At 48.2% G+C, this 19,229-nt stretch overlaps 1 protein-coding gene across 1 annotated transcript in view; it reads left to right on the forward strand.

Annotated features, from left to right (window-relative positions):
• MYO15A (myosin XVA) overlaps positions 1 to 19,229 on the forward strand; it is a gene marked incomplete at its 5' end in the record, with an annotated part of 105,975 nt that overhangs the window by 23,239 nt on the left and 63,507 nt on the right. Inside the window, 14 exons of the mRNA XM_083476186.1 lie at positions 447 to 542; positions 892 to 1,023; positions 1,597 to 1,722; positions 2,122 to 2,199; positions 3,869 to 4,023; positions 5,600 to 5,645; positions 6,376 to 6,500; positions 7,227 to 7,344; positions 8,763 to 8,938; positions 9,734 to 9,818; positions 12,840 to 12,893; positions 15,318 to 15,399; positions 16,356 to 16,486; positions 18,855 to 18,950. Coding sequence (XP_083332312.1) covers positions 447 to 542; positions 892 to 1,023; positions 1,597 to 1,722; positions 2,122 to 2,199; positions 3,869 to 4,023; positions 5,600 to 5,645; positions 6,376 to 6,500; positions 7,227 to 7,344; positions 8,763 to 8,938; positions 9,734 to 9,818; positions 12,840 to 12,893; positions 15,318 to 15,399; positions 16,356 to 16,486; positions 18,855 to 18,950 — 1,500 coding nt within the window. The remainder of the gene's footprint in view (positions 1 to 446; positions 543 to 891; positions 1,024 to 1,596; positions 1,723 to 2,121; positions 2,200 to 3,868; positions 4,024 to 5,599; positions 5,646 to 6,375; positions 6,501 to 7,226; positions 7,345 to 8,762; positions 8,939 to 9,733; positions 9,819 to 12,839; positions 12,894 to 15,317; positions 15,400 to 16,355; positions 16,487 to 18,854; positions 18,951 to 19,229) is intronic.

Below are 19,229 nucleotides of genomic sequence, written 5' to 3' on the forward strand. Positions count from 1 at the left end.
GGGGCCCTAAGCTATAGCTTGTTTAGCTTATACATAAATCTGGCACTGGGTGGAAGGCAGGGAGCCATAGTGAAAAACAGGCAGAGACAACTTATGTTCGTTTTGCCTCCATCCTCCTCCCTGATGGGTTCTTCATGGGGCAGCACTGAGACCAAGGAGGGGGAAGCCAGCAGGCAGAACCACCTACTGGACTTTAAGAAAGACAGGAGGCAGGTATGGGCTGGCAGAGGACAGACAGAGACTAGTGGGGCCGTGCCCCGCTTGCCCCTGATGAACAAGCCTCCAGTGCTGCAATGGCTGCTGCTTCTGATATTCCCAGAGGCAGGCTCAGTTCGAGAATGGCAGGCTGGGCTATGGAGCTCTTCCCCTCTATACTGGGTAACCTCAAGTAGCCTTTTGCTCTGCATGTACACATTTTTTAAACTCGCGGTCTGAATTTTGAATAGGATCTGGGCTTCAACAGCTTTGAGCAGTTGTGCATCAATTACGCAAATGAGTATCTCCAATTCTTCTTCAACAAGATTGTCTTCAAGGAGGAGCAGGTGAGGCCAGAATCCACCATCACCACCATTCTTGGGATTTTAGAGCATCGCATTTTTTGATGGATCTGCTGCTATGTTGCACTGTGTGTGTGTGTGTGTGTGTGTGTGTGTGTGTGTGTTTAATGCTGATATGTTTTATTTTCCTGTTTGCTCTTTTTGTTATAGCTTGCTATTTTTGGTCATTTGTTTTTAAATGATGTGTGTCCCCTTGGAAAATTTGTCATAGGCAGGATGCAAATATCAATAAATAAGTAAATGAAAGCAGCTGGAGCTGCAGGCGTCAGTTCATTTGGTGAGGGTGGAGGGGCAGCAGATACAAATCTAACTAATAAATACATTCTGTATTCAGGAGGAATATATCCGGGAGCATCTTGAGTGGAGAGAAATACCTTTCAATGACAACCAGCCTTGCATTGACCTCATTGCCCAAAGGCCTTATGGGATTTTAAGGATCCTGGATGACCAGAGCAGCTTCCCTCAGGTACCACTTAGTGCTGCATAGAATCCATGCATAATTTTTTTTTTAAGTCCGTTCTAGTCGCAGGATGACAACTAACTGCTTTTGCTCAGAAGCACCTTCCCCATGTATTCATTTATGGAGGCAAGGGAAGCAATTATCCCCCTTTGAGGGGGGTGGCACTCTTTCTATGATCAAAGAGCCTTGGAATGAAAGCACCAGAATTTCTGGAAGCAAGCGTTGGCCAATGTTTCATGTCTTCATAAATACAGTGGTTGGATCATTCAACGACTCTCAGTGCAAAGGCACAGCGTAACGGCCTGTCTTTCAAAGAGTCTGTCCCTGGCATCTCTGTTTGAGTCACCATTCTGGGCTCAAGCAGCTGAGGGACTCGTGCAGAACCATGGTGTTTGGCTCTAGAAGGTGGCCAATTCTTCCTCTTTCACACTCAGAAAGTGTGCCTCGTCTGTCCCAATGGTAGACGCCACTGGCCTAAAATGGAAAGTGTTTGCAGCAATGGTGAACTTGAATGTCGTCCACTGGGTGGACAACATGGGGCACTGCCAGTCTGACCCAGTTATTCCTCCACCTTGCCAGGCCACGGATCACACATTTCTCCAGAAGTGTCATTACCACCACGGCGCCAACCCGCTTTACTCCAAACCGAAGATGCCGCTACCCGAATTCTCCATCAAGCACTATGCTGGCAAAGTCACCTACCAGGTGAGACACCGGGTGGTTGGGAAGGAGCAACACAAAGAGGAAGAACAGGGTACATTCTGCACACATAAGGTGCTTGGTGCCCGGGACCCCCAGCCTCCAGCGCCTCCTATGCCACTGTCACCCTGTTTCCACTGCAAGCCTGGCAGACTGTGCTCTGTGCCTTCACAGCACCATCTGGGATGCAGCTCCAGCCTGCCTAGGCATTGCATCAGCTGACCCTGCCAAGATCAGGGTGGCACTGAGGAGCAGTTATTATCAGGGCAGCAGTTTCAGCCCCGCGTAGCACAGAAAGTAAGGGCGCCTGGGCCAGACTTCTCCCTGCTTTGAATGGAGAGGTGCTGCACACACAGACTATATTTTGGCTCAGAAAATATAATGCATTTCTTAACCCCACTGCAGGTACACAAGTTCTTGGATAAAAACTACGATCAGGTTCGCCTGGACGTCCTGGAGCTTTTTGTCAACAGCAAAATCAAAGTAGGTGTTTTGGGGTGGTCTCATGTCGGCTGGCTCCAGTGCATCTGATGGCTTCTGTGTTTGGAAGAGTAGGGCGAAGCAGTGTGGTGTGGCTGTTGTTAGTAGCGTCACCCAAATAATACAGACGGAGTCCAGAGAGAAAAGAGACTGATAAAACTTAACTGGGTTAATTGAACTAACAAAACAACAACCACATAATATGAAGAGAAATAAACATAGAGGTAATGTCTTTCTTAATTCAGGCCTTGTTCATAGCGGGAAGACATACAACAACACAAACAGGAAGGAAAAAGCTCCCTCAGAACTGCACAGCCAATGAGAGCATGAGTTACCTCAGCCAGCATCATGCCACGCTGCCTGGTTGCTAAGCAACACCTCCACCTATTACCCCCCCCCCCCCGCTGCTCATTGACTTTAACACTAATTGAATTAACCCTTAAGTTACACACGGAATTATCTCCGCTGTTGCACTTCCAACAGTGGTGGGAAGCATAGGAATGGGGACTTGCAGATATGGGTTGTCTAAATGGGTGACAATTAAAAGTTATTCCTGGCTTCACTGATTGACCTTGGAGCAGTCACTATCTCTCTGCATAACCTACTCTGCAGGGCTGGTGTACATCCAGGTGATTGAACATTTTTTGTCCTGAGGGGCATATTGGCCGATCCATTCAGGAACCCCACACCAGGGGTAGGTATGGCCAAAATTGGCTGTGGCCAACTCCCTCACACATACTTGCACTCATGCACACACAAACCCACACACCTAGATCTCTCTGCTCAACTGATCTGTGTATATTAGCTTAAGGAAAGTTACTGCCATCTCCGTGTTCATCAAATTATGAATCTGATGACCAGGGAGGGGCAGATTTGCATGCCCATCAAGGTACAGTGCTGGATGGAGAGGTTTAAATGTCTCTGCGCTCCCCAGGGGTTGCTTCTGTTTTTATTTATTTATATTTTTGACCCAGCTGCAAAAATAGATGAGGTATTGGGTAGGGGAGAAATATCAGACCTCTCAACCACTCCTGGTCTACACTATTGTTACCTAGGGATGGGGAAGGAATCCGTCCAGTACAGCGCTGATTCTAATGCTAACCTGTTTAATTAATACTTTCCAGACGACTATGAGGATCAGAGCATAGCTTATCCTTTGAAAGTCACACTTCTCCTAACCTTGCAGTGCAGTTTTCCAGCTCCAAAAATGTGTGCATGCAGGGAAATAAATGCCTAGAAATACTGCACTGTACTACTTTATTGTAGTGTACTGAGGAAAATTGCTTGCCAATTGCATCTGCTAGACCGAATGGTGTATAAACACAGGTGTATCAGGAGAAATGCGCAAGAAAATGAGTGTCAATGTTCATGCAAACTATTTTTTTTTAATCACAATCTGATCTTGAAATGGGGCAAACTGTAATTTAAGATGGGGTGGGGAGAAGAAACTAAGACGGACAGATCCATCCATCCTTATAATCTATCCCTGTTCTCATTTCATCCTCACGACAGCCATGCGAGGTAAGTTAGGCTGGCAGAGAGTGGCTTGCCCAAGATCCCCCAGCAAACGTCCTCCGTGCAGGGAGAGCTGGATGAAAACGGAATGAGTTGCGAATGTCCCACCGGCTCCCAAAATGTCCCCTACAACATGTCTCCTCTGCTCTTGCCCCAGATGGTGGCCAACCTGTTCTACAGCCATGCCCAGCTGATAGCTCAGCAGAAGACCATGATGGGGAGAAGCAGCACCAGCAGGCGGAAATTTAAGTCCCACACGGTGGCTGCGAAATTCCAGCAGTCGCTTTCGGACCTCGTGGATAAAATGGAGAGGTGAGTGAGGAAGGCATAGGGCAAGCTTTTCAAATTGCTGGCATGGAAGGCCCATGAATCGGATCAGGACCCTGGCAGACTGGCAGGCAAGGGAGTCCAAAACCCTCTGTTCCGGGTTCTCTTCCAGCCCTGCCTGGAGATGTCAGGGGTTGAGCCTGGCACCTCTTCTTGCAAAACAAAGTCCTTGAGCTATGGTCCCTCCTCAAAGACCTAGGAACGTCAGAAGCTTAGTGTAATGGGAATTGGGGTTGCTTGTGCGTAAACTGCAAACTGCTCAAAGCTGGTTGTACAGCTAAACCTTTCCCTGGTTTGACAGCCCTTACAACGCGACTGTCTCAGTCACTGGCAGAATCCGTCAGTGGGTGTTTCCTAAACTTCCTCCAACATAAAAATTCCTTGACTCCAAGTCTCCTCCTAGATTCTCTGCGCGGAAGCCTTCTGCGCAGCGTGGGCGTGCCAAGCGGAGGTCCTGTGCTCTCTCCGCTGATTTCACTGGAAGAGTCTCGGAGCCTCCCCTCCGCAGTACTCTCAGCCTCCCCTTTCTCCCTGGTGTCCCCTGGATTTCCTTCCCCAGCGGAAGCTCTCTCTCTCTCCTTGCTAGTTCCCTCCCCTGCATCATTGGAGCGTCTTACCTCTCCTCTCGCCTCTGATGGCAGTTCCCTGACACTTAGCAATGTCTTCACTGACACACAGTGGCTGCCCAGGATTTCTGTTAAGTTGTGGGCGAACATAGCAGACGACACAGCGATTTCTCCAGAGCAGCTCTTTATTTGTAAGCTGGACAGAACTGAACAGCAAACAGCTCAGCCGGCCTGCTTTTATAGGCAGCCGGCTGTCAACATTGTAGCAACAACAACCCAGGGTTTCCCGCCTAAAATAACTGACGTGGACCTGAGTGAAAACTATCTACAGTATCCCCCTGCTGGCCCAGGGTGAGAACTTCAGTACACAACAATTTCGGATGGTGTTTTCTCCCAGTCCTGCCTGGAAGTGCCAGGGATTGAACTTGTGTTGAGTTAAGATCCTTCCCCTGAAAATGAAGTAAGATTCTAGTCCTCAGTGTTACAGATCTTGTATAAAGGGATGGAACTGCCTCCTGTCAAAGCAGAACATTGGTACAGCTAGTCCAGTATGGTCCATACTGTCTGGCAGCAGCTCTCTGTGGTTTCAGACAGGAGACATTCTCATTACTATCTGGAGATGCTGAGGATTTAACCTGCATGCAAAGCTGGCGCTCTCCCACTAAGCTGCAGCCCTTCACTAGAGGTGGCAAGGAATAGATTTAGGTCCTTTGCACATTTGTTGCTTCCTGTAGAGTGAAGCAGCGGTGATTTTGATACTGTATGCGGGTGGTTTTTAAATTGATCCATGACCTGGATCGGGACCATGGCAAGTTGTGGGGGGAGCAAGGGGTTCCTGAACCTGCTGTTTGCATGAGCAGGATATTTCCATTTATGCCAGTGGAGGCTTCTTCCTTCATGCCAATATCAGCCAATTCCATTCAATATGCACCACTTTCAGGATGAAGAAATTTTATAGTCCCATCGTATGTGTGTTTTCTTTTCTTCTTCTGCAGATGTAACCCTTTCTTCGTCCGCTGCATCAAACCCAACAATAAGAAGGTATGGACTTGCTGTGTCCTAAGGGGAAAGGGACATAGGAAGTGGCCTTTTTGCGGAGTCAGGCTGCTGGTCCATATAGCTCAATGTTGCTGTCACTGACTGGCAGCAGCTCTGCAGGGTTTCAGGCAGAAGTCTTTCTTAGCCCTTCCTGGAACTGCCAGGGGTTGAACTTGAGACCTTTTGCATGCAAAAGCAGGTGCTCTACCACTGAACTATGGCCCTCCCTCAAGAGCGTTTTCATAGAATGGTAGGGTCATCTGGCACAATCCCCTGCAGTGCAGGAAATTTTGATCATGGCATTTAATGGCTTCACTATCACCCCACCCACTTGCAGTGCTAACACAGCTGCAGCCAAGCCTCTCCCTCCTTGCAGCTTCTCCTGCAGAACTGCAGCTTCTACAATGCTGCCTTATGGTCTCTAAACTATTTCTCCTTCTACTGCCCTTCCATAACCCCCACTCATTTCCTTCCAATTGTCTCCTCAATAGTATTTTGGCACCTGCTGAGTCATCCAGAAATTGATGGATGCCGAGTCATCCATCACAGGTAAAGGAAGGCCTGTCACTAAACAGTGCTTCTTCTGGCCTGATCACCCAGTGGTCTTGAGTCGTCCAGAGAGCTCCTCTCTCACACTCTGTCAGGCTCGTTTCTCCTATCATGATATGAATCCTGAACCAGTCAGCTCATTTACTATCCTATCCAATGCTCTCCTTCGCTCTTCCTCAACCAGAAGCCAGGACTTTTTGAGCCTGACGTAGTCAGCAGCCAGCTGCGGTACTCGGGAATTCTGGAGACCATCCGCATCCGCAAAGAGGGCTTTCCCGTTCGCATCCCCTTCCAAACGTTCATTGAAAGGTATGGTCAACAAGGGCTCTGACCCAAGAAGGCAAGGAAGGGGAAGAGCAATTGCAGGCTCTGACAGGCAGGCTTGGCTGCAGTATTCTTGCTAATTTTGCCCGGGGGGCCTTTGGTGGGGAAGGACTTTGTCAAAAGCTTTATTTAGTGTCCCAGGTATACAGTGTCTACCAGGGCTCCCCTAACCACATGCTTATTAGCAGAGCCAGCCCAAAATGTTTTGCTGCTGTGTTCGCCCCTGTTCCAGAAGCCGACCAGGGTGGCAATTGACTTTTTGTTCAGTTGTGGCACTACGTTAGTATCCTTTGTTGGGTGAGAAGGAAAAATAAAACTGTACAGTGGTACCTCGGATTAAGTACTTAATTCGTTCCGGAGGTCCGTACTTAACCTGAAACTGTTCTTAACCTGAAGCACCACTTTAGCTAATGGGGCCTCCTGCTGCTGCCGTGCTGCCGGAGCACAATTTCTGTTCTCATCCTGAAGCAAAGTTCTTAACATGAAGCACTATTTCTGGGTTAGCGGAGTCTGTAACCTGAAGCGTATGTAACCTGAAGCGTATGTAACCTGAAGCGTATGTAACCCAAGATGCCACTGTATATAGAAAGGATTTTTAGACTTTGACTCCCATAAGCCCCAGCCAGCATAGCCAGTGATGAGGGATGATGGGAGTTATAGTCCAGCAACAGTTGGAGGGCACCTAATCACACCCTCAGCCTGTCTCTTTAGGTACCGCTGCCTTGTTGATATCAAACAAGGCATGATCCCTGATGCGTGGAACAGTGCGGTAGTGCTGAAGAAGCTATGCGCAGTCACCCCCGATATGTACTGCATTGGAGCCACCAAGGTACAGCCACCATTTTCCTTGATAATCATGGTTGTAAGTAACTGTTGGGCAGCTTGGAGCGTGGAAATTCCCACCCCTGGATTTTCTGTCATGGGGTGATGAGCCATGGGGTCTCTACGCCTCTCAGCTGACCAAGGTGAATGGACAGTTCACCTGCCTGCGTCTGAGCGAGAGGGGAGGCAGCAAGGCCACATCCATTGGCCAGGCTGGGAGAGCTAACTGCCACAGAGCTCCTCCTCTCTCAGAAGTGTCTCCATCTGTAACCATTCCACCTGGTTGCATCTGAGGGAGAAATGAGACTCCTAAGCCCCCTCCACCAGCAAGGCTTGGAGGAAGGGGGTGTGGTGGGTGCAGTCCACCCTGGGTGTCACCCCTGAGGGGGGGTGACATCGCCACCCCCCTGGGACGCTCGCCCCTGCCCCCGTGGGCAGCTTGCCCCACCCCTGGGTGCTAGCTATGCCTCTGGGCTTGGACCAACTCCCATTCGGCCAAAGAACTGCCTCTCCCATCAGATGTCAGAGAGATAAACGATTATGCAACCTTCCGTAGACATCTGAAGACAGCCCTGTGTAGGGAAGCTTTTAATGCTTGCTGTATCTTGTGTTTTCTTATATTCTGTTGGAAGCCGCTCAGGGTGGCTGGGGCTACCCAGTCAGAGGGGCAAGGTACGAGTAATAAATGATTATGGTTATTCCGCTTGGCCATTATCACTGACTTCATCACAAAACAGTATGAAAAAGCCTGTGGTATTCTCATGGGGCCTACCTGAATGGATCTGTTTTCTTCCTCTTTGCCATTCCTGTTTATTGCTTTCACATTATGTCTCTTAGATTGTAATGTGTTATTGTAAAACAGAAACTACCCCCCAGCATAGGAGCCAACTCTTAGGGGCCAAGGGGTCTTCAGCCCCCAAAATAAAATATTTGAGAAGGGTGCCCCCCCCAATTGATGGGCATTGCCAGTCAAATGGTGCGCGTGCACTGCATCATGTGATCAATTATACAGGGCAGGGGTTACTTGGGCCCCCCAATATTTTATTGAAGTTGGTCCTCCTGCCCCTCAAGTGCTTTGACGGGAAAGCTGTTGTATAAATGTCATGAATAACTGAATGCCAAGGAAAGTTGGGTGTGGGTAGCAGCCACCCAGAGCCACCGCCGTGGGTTGGTTAAGAGCACTGGACTAGGACCCAGGAGAGACCAGGGTTCAAATCCACACTTCAGCCGTGAAGCTCACTGGAGCTTGGAAGCTAGTTGCTGCTTCTCAGCCTAACCCACCTCGCAGGGTTGTTGTGAGAAAGAATCAGGAGAAAGGAGGGCTGTGTATGCCACCCTTGATCGCCTTGGAGGAAAGGTGGGAGAGAAGTGCAATTAATTAATTAATGAGTTATTCTGATGCTCCCCTCCCCCTCCTCACTCCAGCTCTTCATGAAGGAGAATGTCTACCAGCACTTGGAAGGGAAGCGAGAACGGATTGTCCACATGGCAGCTCTAACGCTGCAGCGGTACACGCGCGGCTTCTTGATCAAGAAACGCTTCTTCGCCCTCCGCCACAAGATCATCCTCTTCCAGGCGCGGGCCCGAGGCTATCTTGTCAGGTGCACAGCTGCAACATGCTCTCCGCGCTAGAGATAGAGGAGGACAGGCATCTGTGTGCGCTTGGGGAGGGTGTGTGAGAACATGGGCCAGCACCAGCCATCGCCATTGTGGTTATGTCTGACATGGCGCACATGGAGTAACGTCACATCTTCATACATCATCCCCACCTCTGACTTACACGATGGATTGTTGGGGCAGAGGAATAGGCAGCGTAATGACATCACATCTTACACTGCGCAACACGAGGCTAGGGACAGGGAGCTACTGGCCAGTGGGTCAGCCTTGGCCCATCACGGGGTTCGACCACAAAGCCTTTTTAAAAACCACATCCACCTGCCAATCCTTACTCCGCAGGATTTAGCCCCTGCTCACCAGCTGATGATCAGAGGTTGAATCCTGCTAAGTTCCCTGCAGAGAGTAGGACTCTGTTCATCAGGCAGCAGTTCTGCTGGGTGCTACTTCAAAGGGGAGTGTGGGGCTGTTTGAAAGCCCCTTTGCAAACAGCCCTTCACTGCTCTTTGAAGTCCCAGCAGGCTGCAAAGCACAGCACCACCTGATGTCATCTTGACAACAGGTGATTGACAGACTGATAGGTGAAGAACGCTAGGTGTGTCTCAGCATCTGAATTTTGATTTGCCTGTTCCCTCTGCATGTTAAACGTGTGCCATTTGTGTCTGGTCTGTTTGTCCGTTATCGTCTTTTATTTTGGTTTTTTGCCTTGGGTAGGAGAAAGTGTTGTTGAGGCTGGGTGTGATCTTTCCCACCTCCATACCGGGGGGTTTCCCGTCCTGCAGGCAAAGGTACCGGAGGCTGCGTCGAACCCTCATCAAGGTCAGGTGCCTGGTACGCATCTATGTGAATCGCAGGAGATACCTTAAGGTGAGTCCTGTCTTGTCTGGGCACTGGTAGAGAAGGGGTGGGAGCCTGGAGGGTGGCAAGGGAAGGGGATTTTGTAGCAGGCAAAATGAGACGAACTGGACACCTGCAAGCAGGACTTGAGTGCAACTGCATTCTCTCTTCCTGCCGTTAAATGGGGAATCTGGGCTGAGTTGAATGTGCATTTTCACCTGTGTGCTCCATCCAATTTAAAGCATTGCATTTTGTGTCTAAGCGTCACGTAATGCACATCCTCCTCACCCCACCTCCAGTTGTTCAGAGGTTTGCATAGTAAGGGCAGCAGGTTGGCTTGATTGTTTGAAGCAGTTTAGACTCACAAAGATGCCCCGCTATCCCCAAATGAATAGATCCAAACCTGTGTTACCTGTCTGGCAGGAGACTCTGAAAGCCTGCTGTATCCCTGCCCCACCCTTAATTGATGAGACGCAGGTATATTGTGCTTTTTATAAACTTACAATTTTTCATTGTTGGGTTTTCCAATGAAGTCCACAGCCTCCCACTGTTGAACAGTTCTTACTGTCAGAAATTTCTTCCAGATGTTTAGCTGGAATGCACCTTGTTCACTTTTCTGAGTAGGAGAACGACATTGCAAAATTCAGAGAAGTGCAAATTTCGAAGGATTGCTGGGCTTTGGTTCACGTCTTGTTTCGGGAATCATTTCCCCTCAACCTTAGTCAGAGCAACGAGAGAGGTGTTAGGAAGAAGTGAAAAAGTGAAAACGAAAGGAAGCCGTATTGGCCCCCAAGAAAAACGCCACATTCCATGTTAGCACGATGCCTTTATTAGTTTGCACTGTTTTGAGACCTCTTGGCTGGCCCTTAAGGATACCTGTCCTGATGTGGGTAGAAGCAAAGAGGTTGAAGGGAGATGGTGGAGGACCAGAGAGGAGAAGCATGCAGTAGTTGAGGGGGACCTCCTCTGTATTACTAGCTGATGGTCTCTCACATTTTCATCTGGGTTTCAGCACTTGCATGAGGTGCACCAGAGGCGGGACCATTAGGGTGAATGGGGCCCAGTCTGCCTTATCACTTACAACCAATTGTGGGGGGAGCTGCCTGCCATTGGCACTGGTTCCACCTATTGTTGGTCTCCCTGCCTTCATCCATACCAGTTCTAATACCATACCAGCCACCACGGATGGGCACTGAGCCTTGCCTAAGGATGGGGAAGAGATTAGATTCAGTTTGCATTTGAACTTACAAAATTTGATTTGCCCTTTCCAAAACAATCTGTGACACAGCCATGTTTCGAAACATGCCTTGCAGTTCTCCAACCAAGCAACGTGTACAAAAATGCACATGTACGTTAGTGAAAGTAACATGCAAATATGCCTTTTCGTTAGGTGGGTTTGTTTTGCAAAAAATGTGCTTACTGGGTAAAATTGCATGCAAAAATGTGTACATTATTATTCTAATTGCCCCTGTGAAAAATGTGGCAGTTTTTGCCGTCACCTGGTTTTCTTGATCTGCTAGAAGAAAAGACACAGTAGCAAGGTTTAGCGACCTGGTATGGTAGAGGGGCAATAACCTCAAATCTTTTATAACGAGTGCAAGCTAAAAGCACACGAGCTACTGATTCAATACTGCCATCTCCGCATGGACATAAGCGTTCTTTCCAGTGGGATTTGTTGAAATTGGAGAAATCTGTGCTAAAATGCTGGTGGGTTTCCATGAAGTCTTAAAAACAGCAGCAACTATTTTTTTGCAAAGTGATGTGGAAATGTGGAGAACTGATCTTAAGATTGGAAAAATGGAAAACCCAAACCGGTGCATTCGCCCATCCCTAGCTTTACAGAGGGGATCCTGAGTGTCAGTTTCATGCGAAGGGTTAACGTGTGACTCAGCCGTATCCATAAGCAAACAATGGTAACTGGAGCAGCTGCCTGGCAGAGAGGGTTATAGCTGGCACATGCCCCAGCGCTCAGGCACAGAGGCAGCAGCCCAACGGACACCATGAAGAGCGTCCGCTTCCAGGTGGATGGGGATGAAGAAGCAGTGAGTCATGGCAGGGTAAGGTTTCCCAGGTGGAGTGATGCAGGGGTTAGGAGCAGAGGCATGAAAGGCCACTTGTGGCATGGCAGCTGCCTGCAGACGTTTTTAAACGCAGGCGACTAGCCTTACCTTCGGCGCAGAGGGTCGACACACCTTTGGCAGCAGCGTGATAAATACTCATTTGTAGCAAGAAAGCCTGCTAAGAATCTCTTGGCACTTTGACAACTGCATGGAAGGGCCGTGGCTGAGTGGCAGAGAAGAAGAAGAAGAGTTTGGATTTGATATCCCGCCTTTCACTCCCTTTAAGGAGTCTCAAAGCGTCTAACCATCTCTTTTCCCTTCCTCCCCCACAACAAACACTCTGTGAGGTGAGTGGGGCTGAGAGACTTCAGAGAAGTGTGACTGGCCCAAGGTCACCCAGCAGCTGCATGTGGAGGAGCGGGGAAGCGAACCCGGTTCCCCAGATTACGAGGCTACTGCTCTTAACCACTACACCACACTGGCTCTCTCTGCGTGGTAGAAACACCTGCTTTGCATGCAGGTTCAGGTTCAGTCCCCAACAGCACAGAGTCTGCTGTGCGTGATGCTCGAGGTCCAATCCCCAGCATCTCTTATGTTCTCCCTCTACTGTCGGAGTCAGTACGCCTCTAAATGCCAGTTTGCTGGAGAGCATTGCTGTGCTCAGATCCTGCTTGTGGGCTTCTCAGGGGCCTCTGGTGGGCCATGATGGGAGCAGAGGAATGGAATAGATGGGCCTTTGGTCTGATCTAGCAAGGACTCTTTCATTCTTACTGATTTGCTATGGCTTCCACTCACGGGCTTTCAAAATGAAGGGACTAGGTGAGGCAAGAGAGTCTGAATCAAGTGGTGGACATGCAAATAGTCGCCAGTCAAAATCATTATGAGATTGTGGGTTTTGCGCCCAGGCTCCAAAATGCCTTGCACTTTCCCAGGAGAGGGTTGGATTTGGGCTAAGTGCTTCACTGACCATGGAAATGCACTCTGCTTTCAGAGAAAGGAAGAGGAGCGCCGGAGAGCTGAGGAGGAGAGGAAAAAAAATGAACAGGTAACATGGTGGGCACTGCCCTCTTGCCAGGCATGGATTGGAGTAGTTCCTTGGCTGAAGTAGATTCTGAACACACACAAACACACACAATAATGTGTGTGCTTGGCACTTTGAGAGAAAAAATGAATTCTCCATGCAAATATAGTAACTTTGCATAATACAATGATTGCTGTTCCGTCCGGCCCCAGGAAGAAACACGAAAGTATACAGAGCTCTGCAGCTCTGCCCATTCTGACCTCAGGTTAAGGTCCTATTCAGACACGCTCTGTTTTCCAATGTTTTATCAGGCGTTGTTGCTTATAGGCTTTGAAGGAGTGTGTTTGTGTGTGTGTGTGTGTGTGTTAGTATCCATGAGGTCTAGAAACATCTCTTTCTCTCTTTGACATGGAAGCTGAAATTCTCAGGCAGCTGGATTCTGTGCCAATTTCTCTTCTTTTCTCTTTGCTTCTGTGGAAATGCAGAGCAGCAGCACAGCGCAGTTCATGGCAGAAGTTTCCTTTAAGCCAAATTCCTTCCTGCCTATCAGGAAAGCAGATACTTTGAAAACTTCCTCCTTTCCTTTCCTTTCATTTCCTTTTTTGCATGCGAGACCTAGCAACTAGTACAGGGGTCCCCAAACTAAGGCCTGCGGGCCGGATAAGGCCCAAGGGACTCGTTTATCTGGCCCCCGCTGCCCGCTGCTGCCGCCCTCTCTTACCGGTGCGACACTGCGCGGCTGCCTACTTCCAGGTCGGAGGAGCACCGGAAATAGCTTGTGCGCATGCACGTTATTTGCACATGTGCAAGCGTTATTTCCGGTGCACATCCGGGTCGGAGGAGGCCTGTACACATGTGTACAAGCTATTTCCGGTGCTCCTCCAACCCGGAAGTGCTCTGGAAATAGCGTGTGCACACGTGTATGGGCACGCACTCCTCCACCCTCCGGCCCGCTGTGTGATCGGCGCTGGAGACACTGGCCCGAGGTTTGCTGACCCCTGATCTAGTACCTTATTCTCATGCAGCCTGTGCACCTTTACCCTTGAAAGTCATTCCACATATGAGCAACAGACCTAGATTTGTGACTGAGTTGTGCTTTGGCTTAACTTTGGCCATGCTCGGAGATCTAACCATTTTTTAGAGCGGTGAATGAACCTTGTATGGATTGGGCCCAGCGGAGGAGAGTAGCTGAACAGAGAGCAGCAACAGCCAGTGGGCAGGAGGCAGGCCCACTGGGAGGGGAGGGGGTCCACTGGGGGCATGTTGCCTGAAGTCCCCCACCACTGCAAAACCTAGATCCAGCACTATGTGTAAAGTTTGAGGGTTTATAGGCACTATTTATGTATTTATTTATTTACTTATTATCTAACTATCTGTCTATGTGCAGTTTACATAAAGTAGTATACCATATAAGAAAATAGTGAGAAAATCAACAGTCTTTTAAAAAAGTAAACTTTATAAAATGATCAAAATTTTGATAAAATCAGCATTTAGGTTTGCCTTAATTTATTTTCCTTTTTTTAAAAAAAGCAGGCGTAAAAAGCAGGGTAAAAAAAAAGCAGGTGTAAAAAGCAATAAAGGTGGCTGCCCTCAAAGCCTATATTGGTTTCTTACGAGTCATGATTGCCACTAGAGAATCCTGGGGATTTGTAGTTGAGAACAGCTCTCACAGAGCTACAGTTCCCAAGGATCTGCAATGATATAGGGGGCTTGGTTGCCCCCCTGGTGGGTTGTGGGTGCTCATATGTGCCAGATTGCACTGACTCTTGGTACTTCCTTGAAGTCTGTGGAGTAGATCTGGGTGAGAGATACCTTCCCAGGGCAGTCGAGTCCAACCCCAGCAAATATTCCCGAAATGACCACAGAATTGTAGAATTGTAGAGTTGGAAGGTACCAACTAGTCCAACCCCCTGCAATGCAGGAATCTCAGCTAAAGCATCCATGACAGATGGCCACCCAACCTCCACTTAAAAACTTCCAAAGAAGGAGAGTCCACCACTTTCAGAGCTCTTACCATCAGAAAGTTTTTCTTGATGTTTAGTCGGAATCTCTTTTCTTGCAACTTGAATCCATTGGTTTGGGTCCCACCCTCCAAAGCAGAAGAAAACAAGTTTGTTCCATCATCCATGTGAAATCCTTTAGATATTTGAAGATGGCTTTCATATCTCCTCTCACTCGCCCCTTTCCCAGGCTAAACATACCCAACTCCCTCAACCATTCCTCATAAGGCTTTGTTCCCAGACACTTGATCATCTTGGTTGCCCTCCTCTGCACACCTTCCAGCTTGTTAATATCCTTCTTAAATTGTGACATCCAAAACTGGACATAGTACTCCAACTGTGGTCTGACCACAGCTGGAGTACTATGAGTCTGAATAAAGTCCATAAACTCATTATTATGCTAAGCAAAGAGGTCTAAGAGTGACTCTATTTCTCTGGGTCCCACCAGGTACTGAGCAGACGGGAAGTGATGAGAGTTGCAAACCTGGAAGTGCCTGCAGAGTTGGTTGGACTCTTAAACACCGTGGCTGGTATGCTAATACAATTGCTGGGATCCTTCCACTAGGGGGAGTTAATCCAAACCGGTGGTAAGGTGGGCAACTGGCCTTTAATTTCCTCTGGGATATTCCAGAACCTTTGTTTGAGATCCGTTGAAGGTATCTCACCGTAATAGGTATCTTTGCAATAGAAGGCTTAAACCCATCCAACCCTGCCTATATATGATGAGCAATTCTTAACCCCGCATCAAGTGATGGATGAGTAAGTGGGGAGACTGTCACACAGCGAGCCGTACACGGTTTCTACTCCATGCAAAATCCTGTCTATCAGGTTGCATGGATATTAGGGCTCAATCTGCCCCATCCATTCTAAGTACTTTAAGCAGTCACAGCTTCTCCCAAAGAATTCAGGGAAGTGTAGTTTGTTAAGGGTGCTGAAAGACACCTCCCCGTTCTCCTCACTGATCTACAATTCCCTGGGTGGTTTAATAATCAATTCCTCTTTCCCCATAACAATACCCCTGCTTTTTAGGGTTTTATGAGAGGGGACGTGAGTGGTCTAAACCACGGAGCCCCTTGGGCTTGCCAATCGGAAGGTTGGCAGATCAAATCCCCACGACAGGGTGAGCTCCCGTTGCTCTGTCTCAGCTCCTGCCAACCTAGCAGTTTGAAAGCATACCAGTCCAAGTAGATAAATAGGTACTGCTGAGGCGGGAAGGTAAATGGCGTTTCCGTTCACTCTGGCATTTGTCATGGTCCTCCGTGCACCAGTAGCGGTTTAGTCCTGCTGGCCACATGACCCAGAAAGCTGTCTGTGGACAAATGCCAGCTCCCTCAGCCTGAAAGCGAGATGAGCGCCACAACCCCATAGTCACCTTTGACTGGACTTAACCGTCCAGGGGTCCTTTACCTTTTACCTATATGAGAGCCAGTCCTCTCATTTATAATGTGGGAATTCTGCACATCTCTTTCCTCTCTGTTTCCTGCAGTTCACAAGCAGATCAATGAAGACTGTGTCACTCCCATCCCCCCTCCAAAGCTGCAGGCGGACCCCCAATTCACTCTGCCCCTTGACATCAACAATTACCCCATGAGCAAGTATGTGCAGACCCACTTCAAGGTAAGGGCTTTGGTGTGTGCATTGTGTTTCTTACATGTCTAGGGCAAGTGACGGCAACTTTCACATTCTCAGTCAGGTAGAATGTCCAGTTCCTGCCGGTGCTGGGTGGTATGGCTGGAAGAGCTGTCCAGCAAGGCAAAAGTTCAAGACAAGGTGTGTCTGAAGCAGCAGGGGAGTCAGAAGAACAACGCAAGGGGCTGGCTAGCAGGAGCTGTTGCTTCAGCAACTGCCAGGCAGCAAACATAATGTTCTAATAGTTGCTCCTGCTGCCTGGTTTTAAGCTGCTTGTGCTTCCTGGAGCAGCCCCAGGGCCCTGATCAGGAGAGTGACGTGGTTCTTGTTTCCTCTGCTAATTTCCAGATTTAATCAACGTGCTCACCCAAAGCTAAAAAGTTTGAAGCAGTGATTGGGTGGGAATTGTCAGATAAATGCTGATGTTGGTTGGATCCCCAAATCAACAACCTCCTCCTGAGTAGGGTTCATAGATGGAAGACCTTGTGCTGTCAGAAATGCACAAAACCTTCTTGTTTGAGGTTCAGCTTGGGTTCCTTGCTATCTCTATTCCTGGGGCCTGGGAGTGGAGGATTTGGAGCTGAGATGTCAGTTGGGGGCCAACAAGTCTCTTGATTCTGCAGACAGCCCACCCAAGAGGTGACTTCTGGGTTGGCAGTTTCAGGGTTTGTTAAACTTCCTCTGTCCAAGTACAGGCCTTTGCAAACTAAGGTGCAGATGATGAAAATTGAAAGTGCAGAATTACTAGGCTGCTGTCAGAGTAAACTGTATTTTAATTGCTGGCTGTAGATGTATTCTGATGTATTTTAATTACTGTTTCTAACTGGTTTGTTTTTATTACTTTGTATTTTATAATGTTGTTTTTAAATGCTGCAAGCTACTTTGAATCCCTACTTTGGAGAAAGACAGGCTATAACCTTAAATAATAATAATAATAATAATAATAATAATAATAATAATAATAATAAAGTCATCATAGTCGTTTTATTTGCATGCCACCTTTCCATAGTTAAAACCATGTTCATGGTGGCTTACAACATAAAAAGATCGATATAGTTACAAAAGTAGTCATAAACAGTAAATAAAACAGCTCCAAAAGGACACAACAAAACTGATCGAGTTCCACAAAACCCATAAATTATAATAAGATCTAAAAATAAAGAAACAAATAATTATTATCAATAACAGCAGCAACCCCCTGTCCCAACAATAACCTCCCACTAAACAATACCCCAGGCCAGAAGACTCAGCTTTTGTAGCTGGAGTCAGTCAGGGCCCTGCCATCCTAGGCCAGGTGGAAAAGGCCTGCAAGGCAGAGATCACATCTTCCAGGAATCACAGCCAAGATGGTCTCTGGCCTCTTCAGCATCCTCAGCCTTTGTAACTGGAGTCAGCAGTAAAGTATTCCTCCTACAAGGAGGTCTCATCTGCTTCAGGGTGTGGTCCTGACACAGCCATTCCCCAGTCCTGATACTGGAGATCTTTTTACCCAGAGGCAACAGAGACTGATATTGGGAAATTCTGCAGGCAAGCCTGTTGCTCTGCCATTATGCTTTGACCTTCCTGTCTGTCCTCATAATAAATGGTCCCAGTGCACACAATGCGTTTCACATGATTGCCAATGGTAGATTTGTCATTCCAGTAGATCCAATTAAACAATGCCACTTCTACCAATACAGTGAAGTGTAGGTTGCTGTCAACATGCCAGCGCTGGGGTAAAGAAGTTTCCTTGGTGCAGTTTTAAGGTGGGTGGGAAATGTTGAGCCTGCCTTTTCCAGGAGCCCCCATGCTCAGTCTGTGGCCAAAAGTGGCTTTGGCTGGACTGTTCATAATTTGCCCAGATAAAAGGTGGCAACTCTTCTAGTTGGTGGCTTGAGCACACCGTCATTCTTGTCAAAAGAATAAACTGGTCCTTCCCTTGACCTGCTTTTGCGGCTCTGCCAAAATACATAGCTAATCAGTGAAGCAAGGCAGCTGTTCTCACTTAAAAGCATTTCCCCCCGCTCTTTGACTGAAAAAGCTTACGACGGTCACTGGGAAGATGATCCCTGCCCCCAGGCTTACAATCTGAAAGTCGTGGCATAAAAGGAAAATGAACTGGGAGAGAGGGAGGGAGCAAACTCAGGTACTACTTTTTAGTTACGCAGCAAATGTCTAGAATGGAAGGGCAAAGCAAACTCCCTCCAGTGCTTCCTCTCTGATTGACAGCTGGGGCAAGGCTGGCCTCCCCTTTGCCATGAGTTTCTTCCTGGGAGAGGGCAGGAGCAGCTTCTCAGTGGCCCTTGGTCCCTGGTCCAGTGTCAGAGGCCAGAAAGTGCAGCCCTAGTTAACATTCACCTCCTCTCTTGTCCCTCAGGAGCCACTCTTTGGGATGCTCACAAGGACTTTGGCATCCTCACTGACAATGATAGACGAGAGCCTGAGAGGAGAAGCGGTGTCCCTTTTCAAACTGGTAGGTGAAGAGGAATCTTCCTGATCAAATGCGGAGCGTGAGTGTCTGTGTCGTCGTACCAGCAGAGGAGAGGGACAGGGAAGAAATATGGCTCAGTTCGCACGCAAACATGAACCTACATAATTCACCAGAACAATATGCGAAACTGAAAAACAGCCATTTGGAAATCTCTGAATTTGCGCATCTCTGAATTTTGCAATGCAATTCTCTGGCCAAGTAACATGTACAAAGATGCTGGAGCAAGGAGTCTGTAAAAATGCATCTGTGTTCAATGAGCTA

The sequence above is a fragment of the Podarcis liolepis genome, assembly GCF_965112155.1.
Source record: "Podarcis liolepis genome assembly, chromosome: 14".
Lineage (NCBI taxonomy): Eukaryota > Metazoa > Chordata > Lepidosauria > Squamata > Lacertidae > Podarcis > Podarcis liolepis.